The sequence below is a fragment of the Lepidochelys kempii genome, chromosome 1 (genome assembly GCF_965140285.1).
Source record: "Lepidochelys kempii isolate rLepKem1 chromosome 1, rLepKem1.hap1, whole genome shotgun sequence".
Classification (NCBI taxonomy): domain Eukaryota; kingdom Metazoa; phylum Chordata; order Testudines; family Cheloniidae; genus Lepidochelys; species Lepidochelys kempii.
The window spans coordinates 55,338,594-55,357,861 of NC_136380.1; the positions used below are offsets into that span (position 1 = coordinate 55,338,594).

Below are 19,268 nucleotides of genomic sequence, written 5' to 3' on the forward strand. Positions count from 1 at the left end.
ATTGCAAAACTGTCTGCTGTGCAGGATCTACACCTTACTCTGAAGCATCTGGTATTGACAATGCCAGAGAAGAGTATTACCTTAGGCACCAGCTTGTTTCTTTGTGAGTGGATGCTCCATCCCCGCTTTGCCCCTACTCTGCCCCTTCCCCCAAAGCCCCACCCTCGCTCTGCCTCTTCCCGTCCCCACTCTGCCCCCTCCCTGAGGCCCTGCCCCCGCCCTGCCTCATCCCATCCCCACTCCCACTCCCTCCCCCCAGCACTTCCCACCCACCATCAAGCAGCTGATCGGCTTGACCCACCCAGCAACTGGTCCACGAGTGGCTGCGGGGTGCTGAGCACCCATTATTTTTTTCCTGTGGAGTCGGCACCGGTGGGAATTACTATGACCCAATATGACACTTTCTGTGTCCCTACTTTCTGTTTAGCAGGAGAAGTATAGTGCCTGTTAGCTGTGTCTGAATTCATACTGATGTCACGCTTAGTCAATCTGTAAACAGAGTATTTCTAGCTCATCTATTTCAATCTGCAGCCAAAAGCCTGCCCATCAAAACCCTGATTCAGAAAGCTGAAGTGGCTGAAAAAAAGCATTTGGGCCAGAACTTCAGCTAGTGTAAATCAACACAGCTCCACAGATTTCAGTCTTTGCCGATTTTCAGTAGCTGAGCATCTGGGGTACCTTGTTTCAAAGTGGCCTAGTTTCTGTGGCAATCATAGTAAGATTCTTCCTTTCTTCTTTGGAACACCTCAAGCTGCTCCTTTCTCATGAACTGCAGCTATTGCACGCAGAGTAAATGTAATCATCCCAAACCACACACAAAACGGTCTCCCACACGCAGAGCTGAGTGGCCCTTTCCTGCAGTAAACCCCAGGAGGCTTACCTCATGGATTTACATCAGTGGTGGGCAACCTGCAGTCAGGATAATCCGCTGGCGGGCCCGCAAGACAGTGTTTACATTGACCATCCACAGGCACGGCCGCCTGCAGCTCCCAATTTACCCACTGAAAATGAGGACCCTTTATATTGTCTCCAGTAAGTTATCCCCAAATCACTAATCGCTTTGGCTAATGTAAAACCAGGAGCCTAACCTTAAGCATACATTTTTGAAAACTTGGACCTATGTCTTGCTAAAGAAGCTCATATCCAGTTGCCATCCAGCAAAACCGCAGGTTACAGTTTCAGAAAAGTCTGACCCACAATAACAAAGAAATATGTTGGCTCAGTATATTCTATTCCACTTGAAAGAAAAAATGCCATTATCCCTAAGGAAATAAAATTTGCAGACTCCGTATAGTACTTTACTCTGCAAGTATGACAAAGTGTTCAGTGTTCAAACAAGTGTTCAAAATCAATTATATCAACCTTTAGGCCGTTTATTTATCTACGCCCCTTGAAATAAGGGACAAGATGCTCAGTTACTGAAAAAAGCAGAAGCTTCTTTATATTTTATTTTACCATCACAAGCAAAAAAACTCTTTGGAAGCTGAAACAACTTCCTATTCATTCGTTTCTACACAGTGATGCAATCATAGCTGAATCTGCTTTCCAAACCTGCTCAGCAAAATTATTATTGTGCAAGTGCTTTGTAAAAAGCACAATTGCCTGAAATTACACTAGAGTCAAATATTGATTAAAAAAAAAAGTGCCACACACGGAATGAAAACTAACTGCTGTGAAACTTAATGAAACCCACTGAGTACCAAGGACACAGGCAGCCAAACCGAATTTAAAAAGGTGTCAGGAAGGGGGGCTCTATAATCAAACTAGCCACTAGGGTAGATGAGATAAGCAGAGTAACTTTTCTCTGCCGTGAGATCAAAACAGAATGTAATTATTATGCATGAGATGAAAAGTTAAAATATCCTCCAGACTTCCTGTGTTCATAGATCAGATCCCAGGGCTTAGTGCACAATATAGAATTTGCCTTGCCTAGTTTAAGGTTTGTCACAGCTCTTTCAGGTCACTGAATGCACCACAGAAGCGCTCCTTCCTGACATAATTTTTATTTCATTCTGTTATGGAAAAGACGAACAAACCGGAGTTCTTGACAGTTCAGCACAAGTTAGCTGCAGCCCCACACTCAAATGTGCTGACGTGGTGAGTGAATTCAGACTGCATTACTGCCAGCGAAGCATAAAAAATAAAATAAGATAATCAGAAACTAATGGCCACCATTCAAGGGAGGGCTCATTGCTCACAAAATGAGTGATTTCCAAAGCAGCGCTCCATTATAAAACATTAATAAATAATTATACTGTATGTTCAGTAGATAGGATCTTTCATCTCATAGGAGACTGAAACATATTAAAAAGTAAGGGCCCAGGCCTGCGAACACTTACACCGGTGTAGAACTTTATTCAAGGGAGCAGTCCCATTGAACACCAATGGCACAAAGGGGCAGAAAAGCTGTACAGTCCTTTGGGTAGTGTTATTTGCTGGTGTAACTTCTTAGAGCATCCCCAAGGCTGCTCTGATTTACTCTAGGGGTTGAGCTGGCCTGTAGCAGTGCTGGAAATCAGGGGAGCACAAAGGTGACATACATCTTATTTTGCCTCACCCTTCATAGCTTGGCCATATCTGAGAATTGGGCCGCAAGGCCTGATTCTAGTTTATACTAGTGTTACTCCACTGGGGTTTCCACCAGTGTGAGCTCATAGCCCAGTAACTCAGATTCTGCTGGCAGTGACACTGGTGTAAATCTGGAGTAACTCATCTGAAGTCAAGCTGAAAGCATGTGTTTCTGAATGGCTCTGTAAAACTCTACAGATAGGATTAGTTCATTTCTCACACCAATCTTCAGTGCAGCCAGCTCTCATGAGATTTAGTGTTTGCCTTACAGTCCCTGCCCTGAAGTCAGGGGTTTGCATGAAAATCTCAGCCTTTTCGTGCAACCTCTAAGTTTCCAGCCCTCGGAGTTATAGCGAAAAACATGAATCCTACAGGCTCAAAATCCAGAAGGCAAATATAAAGAACCCCAATTTACCATTTTTTAAGCCAATCCTGTAATCTTGAGGGGCCAATTTAATGGTTTTGAATGCTTGGGATTGGCAATACAGACCTTTACACGAGTATTGCTTTATTTCAAGTGATGTGTGAGATAATGAGTCCCCAGGAATGGGGAGCAAAGCTAATGACTGCCATGAGAGCTAAGATCTGAGCAGATGTAGGACTAAAACTGCACACTACAAATGATTTAAAAGACTTGAAAACTTATAATTATTATTGTACTACAACAGTATCAGGAGTCCACCTTGCACTGAACATAGTGGCTGGAAGTGCCTGGTTACTTATATTTATAATACATTAAACTATATAAACCTGCCCCAACATGATAGATTTAAAAAAAAAAAAATCTAAACCACACAAATCAAAATCATAAAACTAACATAACATTTGCAAGCTATCTTGCATATCCCTTTCCACCACCTTTTACCTGTTTTGTCTTTTAACTGCAACATTTCTGGGGCAGTGACTGTCTCTTACTCTATGTGCAGTGCCTTGCACAATGGGGCCCTGATCTCAGTTGGAGCACCTAGGTTGTACTGTGAGATAAATTAATAATATAAAAATAAATAACTGTGGACTGAAGTGCAAATTTGCATAGGCAGATGTATAAACCTCCAAACATCACTTCATGACTTTTAAAGCTTGTAAAAGTATTACAGTGTTTGGGGGGTGCCTATTAAACATAGGGTTTAACCTCCTTTATGTCCTGAGTAAACCAAAGTACCGTCAAATTCACTCACACATACTCACGAAGGTCCCCTAGCAGAATGCATTGCTACCCAAAGTATCTGCAACCCTTTTAATCTGAATGTTTTAAAAAACACTTTGGATAATAGGAGTTCCACTATATTGTGGCCAAACTGAGTTGCCCATGGTGTTCTAAATATCAAGTTCATTCTCGTTTAAAAAACCTTAGTCCCAAATTGGCTTTCAGTAGCTCCAGCCACAGACAAAAGCCCAAACTTGTGAAGAAGTCAGAAAGCACACTTTCTTTGGAAACCTCAGGGCTATTTCTTGTACTCTACTGCATAAGCAGGTTTCATACCCTTTCACTGAGAGCTTTATTTTGGAAGCAGCTTTTATCATTCCAGACTGATCATTCATGGCTTTATCTCAAATCCTTTATCCTTAGAGCAAGGGAGAAACTCCATATCCCTTTGCATTGATTAGAAAACCATTCTTCTGGAATTAACAATGCCACTTTATAGTACAAAGGCATCTTTATTCAGGGACAATACCAGACAACTGAACTGTCAGATTGCAAAGGAAAGGTCAAATCTTTACATTACCACAGCAACGATACAGAATGTTTATTGGGGCAGTGCATTTCTTTTGCATTCTCTCTTGAGGATTTTGGTTCATGTAACAAGAAATAAGAGTGTCTTATAATAATTTTTTTTAAGTTTATATATTATATATTTATGAGATTTCCATGAAATTCCTACAAACTAGTAGTAAGTTCAGTTAAAGATTTTCTCTTTCAGCCCAGCAGTAAATTTTACTTACAAATCAATATTCAAAATAGTCAGTTATAATAAAAAAAACACTTTCAGGCATCTACTGCTCGATCCTGCAAGGCGCCCAGCACTCTGGCCTTGAACCAGCAAAGCACTTAAGCACATGCTAAGTACATGAATGGTCCCACTGAAGTTAAAGTTAAGCACATGAGCATGCAGGATCAGGGTCTAAGGGTCTATCCTGAAAAATTCTGTGCACCATCTCGAAGAAGCTGAGCACCCTTGAGTCTCATTACCTTCAGTAGGAATTGACAATGTTGAGGAACTGCCAGGTTTGAACCATAAGGCCTCTTCCTTCTTCCACTGAAGTTGAAGAATTTTGTCATTGACTTCAACAGGAGCCCACCCTGAGTGATGTATCAAAGGAAAGCACAGTTGGGGGGGTGGGCGGGAGAGAGCCTAGTTCTGCTCTGTTACACCAGTGCAAGTTAGTGGCAACTCCTCTGAAGTAAAAGGAGTTACATCAGTATAAGCAATGTAAATGAGATCAGACTCAAGTCCATGGCATCATGGGAAGCCCATGGCATAATCTGACAATGTCAGGTTTGTTGATTGTGTGCAACTTTTCATGCCTAAGCTAAAGAAACAAAACCATGTGAAGTGACTGGTAGGGGACTGTCATAGACCATTATGGCAACATTGTCACTCTGGTCTGCGAGGTCACATGACTGCAAAGTTAGCCCTTCCTTCCTGTGTGACTTCTAGTTTCTAAATGAGGTCAAACCCCTTCCTTATTTGCCAAGCCATATGAAAACAACTGCACTGCTAGTCTGCAAGCCATGTGTCTGACCTCACCTTCATGATTAAGGAGGTAGAAGAGGTTTTCATGAGACCTGTGAAAACCAAAGCCCCCAGCTCAGATGGTAAAAGGAGGTATATACAGAGAAGTAATAGGAGGACATTAAGTAAAGGAAAATGTAGGCTAAATATCAGAAAAAAAAAATTTCTAATGGAATTCCTATTAGACTGTCTCCCAAAGGAAGTGAGAAAAGTCCCATTAAGAAGTCATTTAAAACTGGATTGGACAAAGCCCTGGAAAATGTGCTGTCGGGAACAATCCTGCACTGTCTGTAGGACTTGGGCACATGATCTCATTGCTAATTGGAAAATACTGCAACATTTCAGTGACTAAGTGAAGTTTCCAATAACATTCAAACACCTAAATGTGTTCAGGAAGCAAAACGAGCTGAGTCTTTCCACACAGAAACAAAATTACTAACTCTGGGCCAAATTTCTTCTCTCATTTACTCCAACACAAATGCAGAGTAATTCCACTGATTTAACTGGAATTGCTCCAGAATTACACCACAGCACAGGAGCATAGAATTTTCCCAACTCCTTCCAATTAATTTTAATTTAAACGGTTGAGATTTTAAAAGCTTGAACATGGAATATTTTCTATAATCTTTATTTCAGAATAAATTTTCTTACCATGTAATTCTCTATCATTGCTCTTGGGGCTTGATCCAGCAGAATATTTTGGTAGCTTTCTGAACAACGTAAGCTCCAATCAAGCTTTGAATGCTGGGTCTGCAGTAGGCCAACCCTTCCAGGACCCTGTCTAGCTTCTATACTATGGGCTTGCACAGCCCACCAAAGTTCTTACAACCCCAGGCCAGCAAAGCATTAACTCATGAGTGAGTGGGGCTATTCAGGTGAGTAACTGTGCACCATTGTGAGTTAGGGGTTCAAACTCTGGTCCTAAGCGCTTTGCTGGATGGGGTTCTAGGGCTGGAATGTAACCTCCAAAAAGAACGGTACTATAATAGCTATAAATGTGATTATGTCCCAGATTGACAAAATTTACAGAGACCCCTCTTGATAGAATCACTGGGCCAAATTCTCTTGGCATAACTCAAACTTGGGCCTGACTTCAATGGAGCAATGCTGATCTATGCCAGCTGAGTATCCGGCCCCCAGTCTCCATTAATGTGAATCAGTGTCTCGCTAAAAGGTTTTCATAAGTATGACAAATGAGCCCTTTCATTTGACTTCGTTTTACAAGACAGCAAGGCCTAGTGATGGGCTGAGCATGAGATTCATTGTGTGCTAAGAACTCCTGATTCTTGGTCTGATGCCCTTTTGGCTTTGAACAAGTCACTTGGCATATCAGTGACTCAGCTTCTCCGTCTGTAAAATGGAAATAATACATCCTTATGAACCTCAGTTCTCCTGAAGATTAATTAGTTAATGTTTGTAAAACCCTTTGAAATGTAAAGCCCCATGCAAGTTCTAAGTATTGTTACTCTCCAGTATGAAAAAGGAGCTAAAAAATGAGAAAAACAAGCATTTCTATATATAAATAAAACAGCACTCAGAGTTTTCTTTAGATTAAAAAGTCTGGTCTTAATGCAAAATTCTGCTTAAACTCCAAGCAGCTGCAACAATAATCAAAACATCACACAGTACTTTTATATTCAACATCAACAGCAAAGAAAGGAGAAGGAAAGCAACTCTTCCCAATATTTTAGCAGCATCATTCTTTTTTGGAGGGTTTTTTGTTTCGTTTTTTGTGCGTGTCAGCATTTCCATTATATGCATGCTTTCCAGAGGCTTATAATCTGACTTTTAAAAATTTGCTCCAGGCTGAAATTTGGCATGCATGGAATTTTTCTCCTTACTTAGCTGAAGCTTACTGTAGTAGTAGAAATTGCTGCAAAAATAGCACACTTCACTGTAAACAAATGAATACATACCCATTAAGAAAAAGAAAAGGAGTACTTGTGGCACGTTACAGACTAAAATTTATTTGAGCATAAGCTTTCGTGAGCTACAGCTCACTTTATCGGATGCATTCAGTGGCCACTGAATGCATCCGATGAAGTGAGCTGTAGCTCACGAAAGCTTATGCTCAAATAAATTGGTTAGTCTCTAAAGTGCCACAAGTACTCCTTTTCTTTTTGCGAATACAGACTAACACGGCTGTTACTCTGATACCCATTAACATCTCTTTCAGTTACATTCATCTTTGGAACCATTCTCAATTTAGGTCAGTATTCCAACCAAACAGCCTCAACACTTTGGGACAGCTGGTGTAAACTGTCATAATTCCACTGGCTTCAACGGAGTGAGGACAATTTACAGCAGCTGAGGATCTGCTCCTTTCTCTTTCAGCTGACTAAAGCAGGAAGACACAAGGTTTAGGCCAACAAAATGGATCAGATTTAGAGGGGAGTGTGAGTCTAAGTGACAACTGGAGAGTCTACATTTATATTTTTTTCTGACCCATATAAGTGTATGTTAACTTAGACTCCCTCACAGGCATATTCAGTGGGCCAGGCTCAGAGGTAATATTAAGAGGGGAGAATTACACTTGGCTAAGGGTGTGTGTGTGTGTGTAAGAGAGGTGAAATTGATGTAATCTACACACTAAGGGAGCCCACAAGTTGTAAATTACATCATCTTAGACTTGCTTCTGGATTTGTCCAACTGTCCTTAAATTGTCACTTTTGCAAGCATACAACAGGGGGTCTTATTACCTAATGTTCTACCATATGGGCTGCAAAATCTGCTCAGGATGGCATTGCCTTTTGTGTCTTTCCTTTTATCATGTCTTTCCACAACAACCACCTTACTTATGGCCTGACTGATCCTGCATTGCCTGTAAAGGCAAAACTCTCATTGCAGTCAATGGGTTTTGTTCTGTACTGTGCTCCGTTATTGTAGGCAGCTGCACCTGTGTAAAGTTGGCGTAAAATGGGCATTAAACATTACCACTAGTGACCAAAGTGGCTGGCTCTGCAAGCCGAGACGTAATAGCCAGGAGTTCTGAAGCAAAGCTAAAAAGGGGTGTGGTCTGCACAAATATACACTGCACTCTGTCTCTGGATGGCTGCCTATGTAAAACAGGTGGGGCAGCTGGAGTGAACTGGAGCAGCTGTGAGGCCACTCTGAATTGAAGCATAAAGCTACTGTACAGACATTCTACTTGGTAACATCAACCAATGCCACACTTCTCGTTTGCCTCAATGTTGATATCTTCTGGCACAGGCGCCAACTTTCTCATTCCCCTGGGGGTGCTCAAACTCTGCTCCGCCCCAGGTCCTGCCACCACCCTACCTCTTCCCACCCCTGCCCTGCCTCTTCCTGCCCTGCTCTACTCCCTTCCACTCCCTCGAGCGTGCCCCACCCTCGCTCCGCCTCCTCCCCCTCAGCGCCTCCTGCCCACCGCTGAACTGCCTATCTGTGGCAGTTGGGAGGTGCTGGGAGGGAGGGGAAAGAGCTGATCCGCAAGGCCACCAGTGGGTGCTGGGCACCCACGCAGTCAGCACCTATGTCTTCTGGGGAGGCACAAGTTCCTTTCCATGCTTTCGTCTTTGTACGGTTGGGTTAAGGGGGTGTAAAAGATGTAGTTTGTCTTTGTGTAACAAGGATGATCATCCAAACCCATGAGAAAGTCACTGAGGTCTCCTATCTGACAGAAAATGGGAGAGAGGAAAAAGTGGCAAAACACCTTCTGTGATTATTGTCTGTAGGGTTCTCAACTAGAGCAGGCCATAATATGGAAATCCCTTCCTGTCAAAAATTGTCACAGTTTTTTGGAAGGGGTGGGGAGAATTGCAGATTGTGCCAAAAAGTCAAAAATGTATTGCACAAAGGGATTTCCAGAAAAATTCCACTTAAAGACAAGTGAAATGGATTTTTTTGGCTTGCCATCTTCTTATCTGGAAGCCTCTTGTCAATTTCACTGTTTCCCAGCAGGCAGAGACTGAAGTGGACAAGAGCCTTCCAGCTAGGCAGCCTGAGAGCCACTATTTCAATTTTGCTGATGGAAAACTTTAATTTTTTTGTTTTTTAATTAAAATGTTCCCATGGAAAATTTTGATTTTGAAAAAAGAGTGTTTTCAATCAGACAATCATTACGGTGGAAAATTCCCAAACAGCTCTATCCTCCACATCCAGCCAATGCTTGTCAAGAGCAGGCAAGGATCTGTGCAGGCTAATACATGACTATTGCCCCAGCACAAGGTATGAGGAACTTTACAGTGGCTTTTCCAGAGGGTTATTTTTCTTCTGAAGATGTTTTCAGAATTTACCTTAGAAACTGCTTCAGCCTGTTTTCCATATAGCCAAATGTTCCAAATTCCCCAAGCTACAATAAAAGGGCCATCAGTTCATGGGTTACAGTAGCTGCTGGTGTAGACACAAAGGAATGAAGAGAGAGAAATAGGGGCAAGAGCAGGTCTGCAAGGCCTGCTCATTTGGCTCCTCCCATTGCCAAAAGGAATTCCTGTAGGAACTTATGGAATTCTGGTGTAAAAACTACTGGAGAATCAAGACAGTGCAACCTAGTCAGTTACATCAGATTTACCTACAGAAAATCAACTCACTTTTCAGATGCATAACAAACTGGGAGGTTCTACTGACCACTTCTGAATTTTGATTTTATGAAATTACTATGTCATGGAAAGCCTATATGTATGTGGATCCCCCATGAGTTAGCAGGCTCGTGTCATGTCTCTTCCAGGCCCAAGACAATGGTGAATGATCACTATTCAGTGATCAGTTATTCAAAGTAAAACACCTTGGGATAATAGGTTTGCTCTGCCTGGAAGAAGACACTTTCTCCTCTTTTCTGAAGGAATGGGCGGGTTGAAAGTAATGGAAAATTACCAAAAGGCAGAACAAAAGAAGTAGGTGATCCCACCAGGAGTCTATAAAGGGACTCACAAGGGGGAATGAGAGGAGACAGAGCCATCTTGCACTACAAACATTAAGATGCAGGTAGCTGCTGCAGGGGCAAAGTAGGCAACGGGGTGGAGGACTCTGCCCGCCGGCCAGAATACAGATGATTTCTCAAGGGAAGGATGAGCTAATGAGGGACATTGTGTGCAGAAGGTTTTATTGTTTGGTGTGATCTGTATTCTCCTGTGCTTTACATGATGAAATATAAAGAGCATAAAGTTTGATAAATTGAACAAAGTAAGAGTGAGTGACTGAGAGAGAGAGACCTTCACAAATACGTGTGCCCCTGAGGGAGTTCAAATGGTAAACCAGAAGCATCATACCTTGGGGGTGGAGTTCTGGGGGAGGGTGTGTTTGAGTACTGGGAATTAGAAGGGTCAGCCAGCAGGGGTAGGTGGTTGGACAGCAGAGGGGGAATGCCAGATAGAAGGTCCGGGCCCTGTGAGCATGCGTAAGGTTGGGGCCGTGGCTGGACTCCGTTCAGGCTCCAGGAGCTTGAAACACCTTTGGCAATTCAGAGTTCAAAGGCTTGGAGTCCCTTTGGCATTCCTAGTGGACAGCCAAAAAGGGTCGCTCGCCAGGACCTGTGACAACATGCATCAATTAAGACCAATGGATTTAATTTAGAGATGTGTCAAAGATGGTGGGTAATCATTTCACTCACTCCTGAATATGGCTCAACATAGAGTCAAAGAGAGTTTTGCTTAAGAAAGAGCCGATTTCAGTCCTTCTCTTTTGTGTGCCAACCCTTTTTATGAAGTCACCTTGCTAGCATAATGGTCTTTAAATTTACAGTATGTGAAATACTTGTATCTTTTGCTACACTGCTTGTAATAAAACTGGGTAACCTTTCAGTTCATTTTGCTTTTAATTTGATTGCTCTTCATTCAAAGAGTGAAATTATTCATCACATTAGTATGTCATATCTACCAAATTGCAAAGAAAAGAAAAGAGGATCGATAATTAGAGTACAGTTTGCTGTAGACTTGTTAAACTTTACTTTTTGCCAATCATGCTCTTTACTTTTTGCCAATCAAGTCATACCTTTCAATACAGTCTATTATAGGTACATGATATGTTTCTCAATCTTCCAAACATTCACAGTAAACCAGCTAGATACATTGCACTTACTGTTCTCAATGAAGACTGTATGCATCTACATAACTGTGCCCTCAAGAGGTTATAAACAGTATAACTTTCACATTGGTTATCAGTACTCAGAAGCAATACAGCAAAAGTGCTTGTAAAGTATCAGCTACAGCAGTGGTTCTCCAAGCTGGTCCGCCGCTTGTTCAGGGAAAGTCCCTGGCGGGCCAGACCGGTTTACCTGCCCCATCTGCAGGTTCAGCCGATCGCAGCTCCCAGTGGCTGCGGTTCACCGTTCCAGGCCAATGGGGGCTGCGGGAAGCGGCGCGGGCCAAGGGACATGCTGGCCGCCCTTCCTGCAGCTCCCATTGGCCTGGAGCGGCGAACCGCGGCCAGTGAGAGCCGCGATCGGCCGAACCTGCGGACGCAGCAGGTAAACAAACCGGTCCGGCCCGCCGGGGCTTTCCCTGAACAAGCGGCGGACCAGCTTTGAGAACCACTGAGCTACAGCAGTAGCAGCTCTCAAACTATGGTCTATGGGCCACTGATGGTCAACAGAAAACTGGCTGGCCAAATGGTGCTGGCTCCTTTTCCTTGTTTCTGGCAGCTAATTGCATAAGAAGAAACTAAATATACATTAAACACTTTCCTAATGTTACTTTTCCATGTAAGCAATTGTTGTAATTGCTGCAGTGATGTCGTAAATAGGATGGAAAGTGGTTCATGTGATTGAGAATGGGAGGGAAGAATCCACAAGGCAATCTCTGTGTTAAGACTGAAAAAGTTAAAGAACCCCAGAGCATAGTATCCTAGTATTGTTTTAAAATATATACAGACCCCACTCTCAGGATCCTCTGAAACCGTAAATGAGCCTCTTGAATGCCTAACAAACCAATTTCTAAACAGCTGTTCCTAGTCTGTGGCGTTTGCAGTTTCATACAAGTTCTACCATTCATTTTTTAGGAGAGGACTTGGTTTACAATAAGCACCCATGAGTAACTGACTCTTGGTTTCCACATACAGCAACAACTCTGTGAAACCCCACCTGTAAAACCTTAGCACCATTTCACTAGGGAAGGCTTAGCTGGTTTTACGCAGGGGTTACTCCACTGACCTCCCTGGAGTTACTCCTGATTTGCACTCAGGTGAGAGGAGAATCAGGCCCTGTGTCTACGAGTGCCCACCCACATCATCTCAATAGCAGAGAAAAAGCCTCTAATACCAGAGCAGGACAATCAGATCAATTTGTCAATATTGGCCCCCTCCCAACCTCTGTATCCGAACCGTATAGTGTTCTCACCTGCCCTTATGTCTCCCACTACAAGACATTTGGCCAGTTAGTTTATTCACCCAAGTTAGTGCATTTTAAAACACTTAGTGCCCATAACTGTCGTACCTATCAAAACCCATGAGCTAGAAAATCTATTGTTTTTATGTTTGTGTTTAACGTCAGTTAAAATTCTTTTACATTCAAACACTCCCCCTGAGTTGTTGACAGTAGACACAACAAGTGTGCTGATGCAGGAGAATCAGAAGGTGAAAGCGTCTATAAACAGAAAGTGAAACTGACTGATCTAGAATTACTGCCAAACTGAGTGAACAGCAAAAAATAATCAAACAGCATAAAACTGCTAACATAATTTTCCTTTCAATAATCTAGGTTTTGATTAGTAATATATATGTAGAGTAATAGTAAAGTTTTGGGGGAGGAAATTGGGATAAATCTTCAGCTGGTGTAAATCAGCATAGCTCCATTGTCCTTAAGACTATGAAGCTATGCAGCTTTACACCAGCTAAGGATCTGACCCATGTTCTTTACCTTGACAGCGTCCCTTTAACTTGTCCAAGTTACTGACCCACCACACCCTCCCCCACCCCTAATGTCTTAAGTTGTTTTATGTACCTTCAGAAGTTATGGTTTCTCAATTAGTTCATTTCTTGCGCATTTTACAGCATTGCTGAGCGATATTAGGGATAACCCTAAAACCCAGTAGAGGAGGAAATTACACATGCTGTGTAAATAATTTCTGAACCGTAAGTAAAGCTCTCTGTGATTTTCGTTTCGTATCACAAGTTCACTGATCTTTTGGATTGCACCTACTGAAAATAAACTCTGAACACTTATGTCCACCCCTCCATGGAAAACTGTATTGCAGTCTATGCTGGAAAATTCCATTGGCTTGCACTGTAACCTTAAGGATGCCTCTTCCCTCATCACATTTGATTCCAAGTCTCCATCAGCAGTCATAGAGGGGTGGCATACTTACAGCACAAGACAAAGCCACAAAGATTTGTGAGTTTTCCACTCCTCCTGTTCCCCTTCCCTCAATATTGACAGTGGAGGTTGTCATATTTCACTAGCATGGTTGTAATCAGACGCAGGAGCAGCCCGGCCGGCAAGCCTGCAGAAAGGGGGAGTGCTGCCACAAAAAATGGATCAACTAAAATTAAAATCATCTGATCAGAGACAAATTGAAAACAGAAAACAGTGGCTAAAAAGCAAGCAGGAGTGAAGCCTTTGTGGTGGGTGGAAGTGAAAATAACCAGTCTGAGTGGGATCACACATATTAATTATTTAATCAAATATCTCTCCATCTTTCTGCCTGCGGGTGGGGGAGAGGGTGGAATTTCATGACAAAGTGGGCTTTTGGAACCGTACGTTACCGTCACAATTCTCTCTCAAGGCGTTGCTATTTTCTTCCAGATTGTGAGCCATATTAAATACAGAAATGCCTGTAGGTCAACCAGCAGACAGAAGGCTGAAGTAACAGTGTCAGTTTATTTCTGAGTATAGAAATTACTTCAAAGCTTTGGGTCAGATTCTCAGCTGAGGTAAATGAGCTCCTTAATGAAGCTATAACTTACACTAGCTGAGGCCAAGGCCCAGATAGTCTTCCTTTCCTTTCCCCTGATTTTCAACTTTAAACTGTGTAGTGCAGTCTTGTTTGCAGTGATGCACTTAAAAATTTATTTCCACTTCGTTATTGTGTGAGCCCTGTTTGGAGGGGAGGGAATTACAAGTCCCAATGAAGCATACAACTATGCTTTCTGAATTTGCACTCCTAGAAATGGCTATCACAGGACATGTGAAACATTGCAGCTGTGACGGTTTCTGCACTGAATGCCACTGAAATACACAACCTCACTATAAATAGTACAGCCTAAAATCTCATTCATCTGAATGGTTATTCAATAGGAAAGTGTTGCTGAAACATATGCAATGCTCCAGCACCACTTACAACAATACAGTGATGATTTACTCTGAAAAATGACTCTATAAGCATAGCATTGTGGGGTTCCAAGTTTAATATCTCAGGAACTTTGAGGTCAAATTTGATCTCAATCTATAAGAAAAAAAATTTCCCCTTAACTGTCAGCACTGCAAACTCCACCTAGAACCTGAGAGTCAAGCTGTATTCTTTCTGGCTTTGGATCACTCTATTCTGAAATAAAGATTCTCCAGTTGGAATCTGGGGTTTGACCCTGCAGTTGGATCCAAGTGGGTACACCCATGTCCTGATGCAGTGCCCTACTGAAGTCAACAGTACTGTGAAAACAGAAGGCAAAAGACAATCCCTTCCCCAGGGGGCTTACAATTTAATTGTACTCTCACAACCTAATAATAGTTTTAAGTGATTTAATGCAGCATACTTTCTGAAAGGTTAAATGCCAGCCTGGCAGGAACTTCAGTACATGAGAATGAACAAGGTTGACTGCAACCTGCAGAGGTGCTATCGTAAGAATGGAGAAAATAATGCAGTCACTGTACAAGCACAGTACAGGAATCAGAAGCTTGTGACTTACCTCCCAGGAACTGGATGCCCCCTGCTACCCGGCCCACAGTTCTGGAGATGAGCTCGGACACACAGCAGCCCATGAGTGCAGTCAGCGCCACCAAAAGGAGGAGGCCACAGCCCAGCCCTGTCACCACGGTGCAGATCCTCCACTCAGCACTTGGGATGGCCTGGAAGGATGCGTAGCGACCACACTGCTCTACCATCACTGTAGTCTGGCGGCTCTCATCCCGCACTGGATAGGAACACCTCCGGAAAGTGCCAAAGGACACTGACTTCTCCAGCTGAGACCCCAACAGCCAGTAGGGCATAAAGAATCCTATGCAGGAGGCAGCAGCGCAGAGGAAGGAGAGAAGTGCCCATATCATCCCAGGGCAAGTAAGGCTGGATGCCATTTTTTTTACTCACAACCAATAACGGTAGCAATAAGGAGAGAGGGACTGCGTGTGTGTGTGTATGCGTTAGTTTGGGGAGATTTATGAGTAACCCAGAATCTTTCAGTCCCGGTCAATCCTCAGCCTAGTAAAAACTTGAATCCTAAAGGCCATGACGCTCTCTTCTGTCATGAAGATGAAGGTCCCTGGTTAAATCATAACAAGGAGGAAAATAAAAATTTAATAATATTAAACTAATAAAATAAATAATAATCAGTTTCACTCTCTGTAGTGCTTTTCTTCCAAGAATCTCAAAGCAATGAGACACTGTTCACATAAATCACACTTCTACCTCAAAATGTTTTCCCTATTAATATTACAAATAGTATCTAGAATTGCCACAATGGACAGATTAAAGAATAAATATTCCATTTTGTTTACTATGTTCATTTTCCAGCACTGTATAGCCAGTTTCAATGTCCCTCTCCCCCCCCCACCCACCCCATTTAGTAAGTTAGTCAATCATTTTCCTCTGTTGTTTGTGTTGGTCTTTCACACAGCAGCAACAGGGGAAAGGAAAACATGTATTTAATCCTTACCAGTTGGTTCCCTGATCCTGCAAAGACTTACACATGCTTAAGTTTATGCATTCAGTGGGACAACTCACATTAAAGTTAAGTATCTGAATAAGCCTTTGCAGGATTGAGGCCCTTGGGAAGTTACATAAGTAGTATTGAAACACCTAATTAACAGATGAGTAAAATGAGACATCAAGAGGTTAAAATTTTGTCAAAAATGGCCAGGGATTTTTGGTGCATCAGTGCTCAGGTGCCCGAAAGGAGACACCTTGTGCCTGATTTACAGAGATGCTAAGCATCCACAATTCCAACTATAGTCAATGACAGCTGCAGGCATATTAGTACCAAATAATCCCAAATTGAGTACCCAAAATCTGTGCTGCTTAAAAGAAGCAGCCACATTTAAAATTTTCCCTGCAAGTGACTTGCTAAAGGTCACTCAGCAAGACCTGAGGAACACAGCCTGGCTCCCAGCCTCCTTCTCTGACAATTACATATTTCTAAGGTAGCACTGTAGCATCCTCCCACTTCCGATTACAGTACAGAACTAATCACTACTCTCCAAAAGTTAGAGGAATATTTTTTTAAATCCACAATGGATCATTAAGTCTGAATCCAATAGCATTTGTATGGTTATGATCATTTCTCACAGTTGCTGCCAAATGAATTCTGACAGCTATTTACTTTTTTTTTTTGGCTACATGCCAAGTCAGTGAATTCACTTCATGTACAGGCAATAAAATTAATACTGCATTTTTACCAGCAGGGAATGTAGGAAACAGTCTTAAAATGAAATGAACCATGCAGACCACATTAAAGTTTGTTTACTTTTTTAATTTATTTAAGAAAAATAATCCTCTGCCATGAAGCTTATTTTCTGGCAGAAGAGTATGTCTGTATGTATTTGTACCCATCATCTGAATGTATTCACATCACCTCTGACCTACAAAAGAGCAAAAACGTAGGAGGAAAACCTAGAAAGTGGTGCACAAGGTATCCTGTCTCCTCTGTGTCTCTTTAGGTGGTAGGCTCTTTGGACCAGAGGTTGTCCTTTCTTTGTGGCTCATGCAGTCCACATCACACTAGCTCGATGATGATAATTAACAATATACAGGTAGCTCACAGTGCTTAATTCCCCCCTCCCCGATTATTAGGAAAGATCACGTGCTTTAAAATAAAGGACAATATGGAGACTTTGGTGGTAAGGTGCCAGATGCTACTCCCTGTGAAGTGAACAGCAAAGCTCCCATTGACTTCAACGGGAGCAGGATCTCGCCCTAGGAAGGTCTGCTTTCATTCATAGCCTGACTCGCTAGTTTAAAAAAACAAACCTATGTTGCACTGTACTTTTTGCGTGCGGAACAATGTACCCAACATGTCAGTGTCAACTTGAAATCTGACCCCGTCCAGCCTGCAAGAAGCTACAAAGTCTCCGAAGCCCTTTCTGCTCCGGGGGGATTGGCAGAACCGCTCTCCCATTCCCACGCACGCTGCCCCGCGAAACTTGCCAGCACGAGTTCCTGTAGCGGAGCCCCCGCATTGAGAAGACCCCCGTTACCTGGTTCACGTGGCAGCTCGGAGGGACCGCGCAGCGCGGCGAAGCCCGGGCGAGCTGGAGGCAGGGAGGGATGAGCCAGGTCCGGTCTGCCTGCCGGGGGAAGTTGCCCTTGTCAGGTGAGAAGGTGCCGGGCACAAGGCAGCCGCCCGACGGCCAACTCCCAGTCCGGCGGAGGCGCTCAGCCAGCCGCGCCGCTCCCAGCTGCAGCGGGGCAGGCAGCCGCGGCGATGCTCCGCGGGGCTGGAAAGGCACCGGCCAGCCAGCAGCGCTCAGCAGCGGGGCGGGGGGCAGCCCGCGGGCCGGGAGAGGCGGGTCCTGACCCGCTGTGCCAAGGGCTCGCTCGGATCCTCCGGCTCCCAGACGCGCGGGGAACTCCCCCTCCGGCAGCGGCGCAGGGCGGACGGGGCTGGCGGAGCCAGGCGGGGGCGGTGCGGGGCAGGGAGGCTCGCGTGGCCCCTGCTCCGGCCCCCCGCGCCCGGGCGCTGCCGGCAGGGGGCTGTGTGGGCGCAGGGAGGCGGCCGGCTGGCGCTGCCACGCAATGGGCTTCAAGGCGGGCAGGGCGCGCGGCTGCTTTCCCCTCCCACCGCCTCCTGCTCACCGGGCGGGACCCCGCCGCAGGCTCAGCAATTGCGGGCCTGGCCGGGACATTCTTGGAGCCTGAGAGGCTTGAGGGGGGGGGAGGCGGCACAGGCAAAGGGGGTGTCAAACTCCCCCTTGAAGCATCAGCCCCGCCCAGGCTCCGCCCTCCCAAAGACCCTTCAAGGGGGAGGGGGGACGATGAGCGGGGAGAAGGGGATGGATACGTGAGCTGAGGAATAGCAGAGAAAGTTACATTGCAGTGGGGCCTGCTGCTGCCTGGGTGCCTTGGATTGTGTCTCTTCCGGGGGGAGGCTTGTTCCCAACAGGGAGGCGGACAGGGAGAGCTGGAGGCGCACAAGCCAGCCGCAGAGAGGAGGAAAGGATCGGAGAGGGGTAAAGGCTGCAGTCCTTAAATGGAAGAAGATGGGCTGAGGACAGCTGTATGGTGGTGGGGAGAGGGGGTGCAGCCGAGGCTCCAGCATTTTGATCAGGGCAGTTTGGGAGCTGCTTTGCAGGGAGGAGAAATGTGGCAAGGGCGTGAGGAGCCACCGGAGGAGGCAGGGTGGGAGTTTAGCTAATGGTGCTGCAGCAGCCTCACAGGGCTGGGATAGGTTATGCCAAGGGCTGGGGTAGCAACATTTTCCTAAAGTGTCTCCAGGGGGAAGGGGTTTTTGCAAACTTTTTTTTCTTTTTTTTTAATTAACTGAGAATAAAAAAATTCCTGCTTTGTTTTGTTTTTTCCTAGCTTGAGTAAGTTTTTTTCAGACAGAAGAAACTTCGATGCCAGGATTAAATCACATCTGCAGCAGAAATGCAAAATTTCCCTCCTAGCGTTTCTTTTTCAATCCTGGAACACGGCTTGGGATCTAAGTACTAGTCATGAATATTACTGATGTTAAATGAAAGAAATGCCATGTTCAGAATTAGATCATAGACCTGCTTTGCTGGCAATTTTTTTTTTAATTTTTTTTGTAAGACTTTTTACAAACAGCAAAGTTTTAAAATCAGAGTAGTGTCAAGCTTGTTTATTTCTCAAGAGAGATAAAAGCAAGCTTTAATGTGTATGGAAATAATGGCCTTTCATCATACAA

General features: G+C 44.0%; 1 protein-coding gene across 5 annotated transcripts in view; it reads right to left on the reverse strand.

Moving 5' to 3' along the window:
* Positions 1 to 18,524, reverse strand: part of LHFPL6 (LHFPL tetraspan subfamily member 6) — a 251,499-nt gene extending 232,975 nt beyond the window's left edge. For 3 of the 5 annotated variants that reach the window (XR_012158734.2, XR_012158732.2, XM_073342588.2), the window contains exons 1-2: positions 17,599 to 18,524; positions 15,099 to 15,668 (exon numbers count right to left, since the gene is read on the reverse strand). Coding sequence is in view for 3 of the 5 variants with exons in the window: in XM_073342588.2 (XP_073198689.1) it covers positions 15,099 to 15,483 (385 nt within the window). In the remaining 2 variants the exon portion in view is untranslated. The remainder of the gene's footprint in view (positions 1 to 15,098; positions 15,669 to 17,598) is intronic. The other 2 variants (XM_073342600.2, XM_073342573.2) reach the window with 2 other exon arrangements.
* Between the last annotated feature and the right edge of the window lie 744 nt (positions 18,525 to 19,268).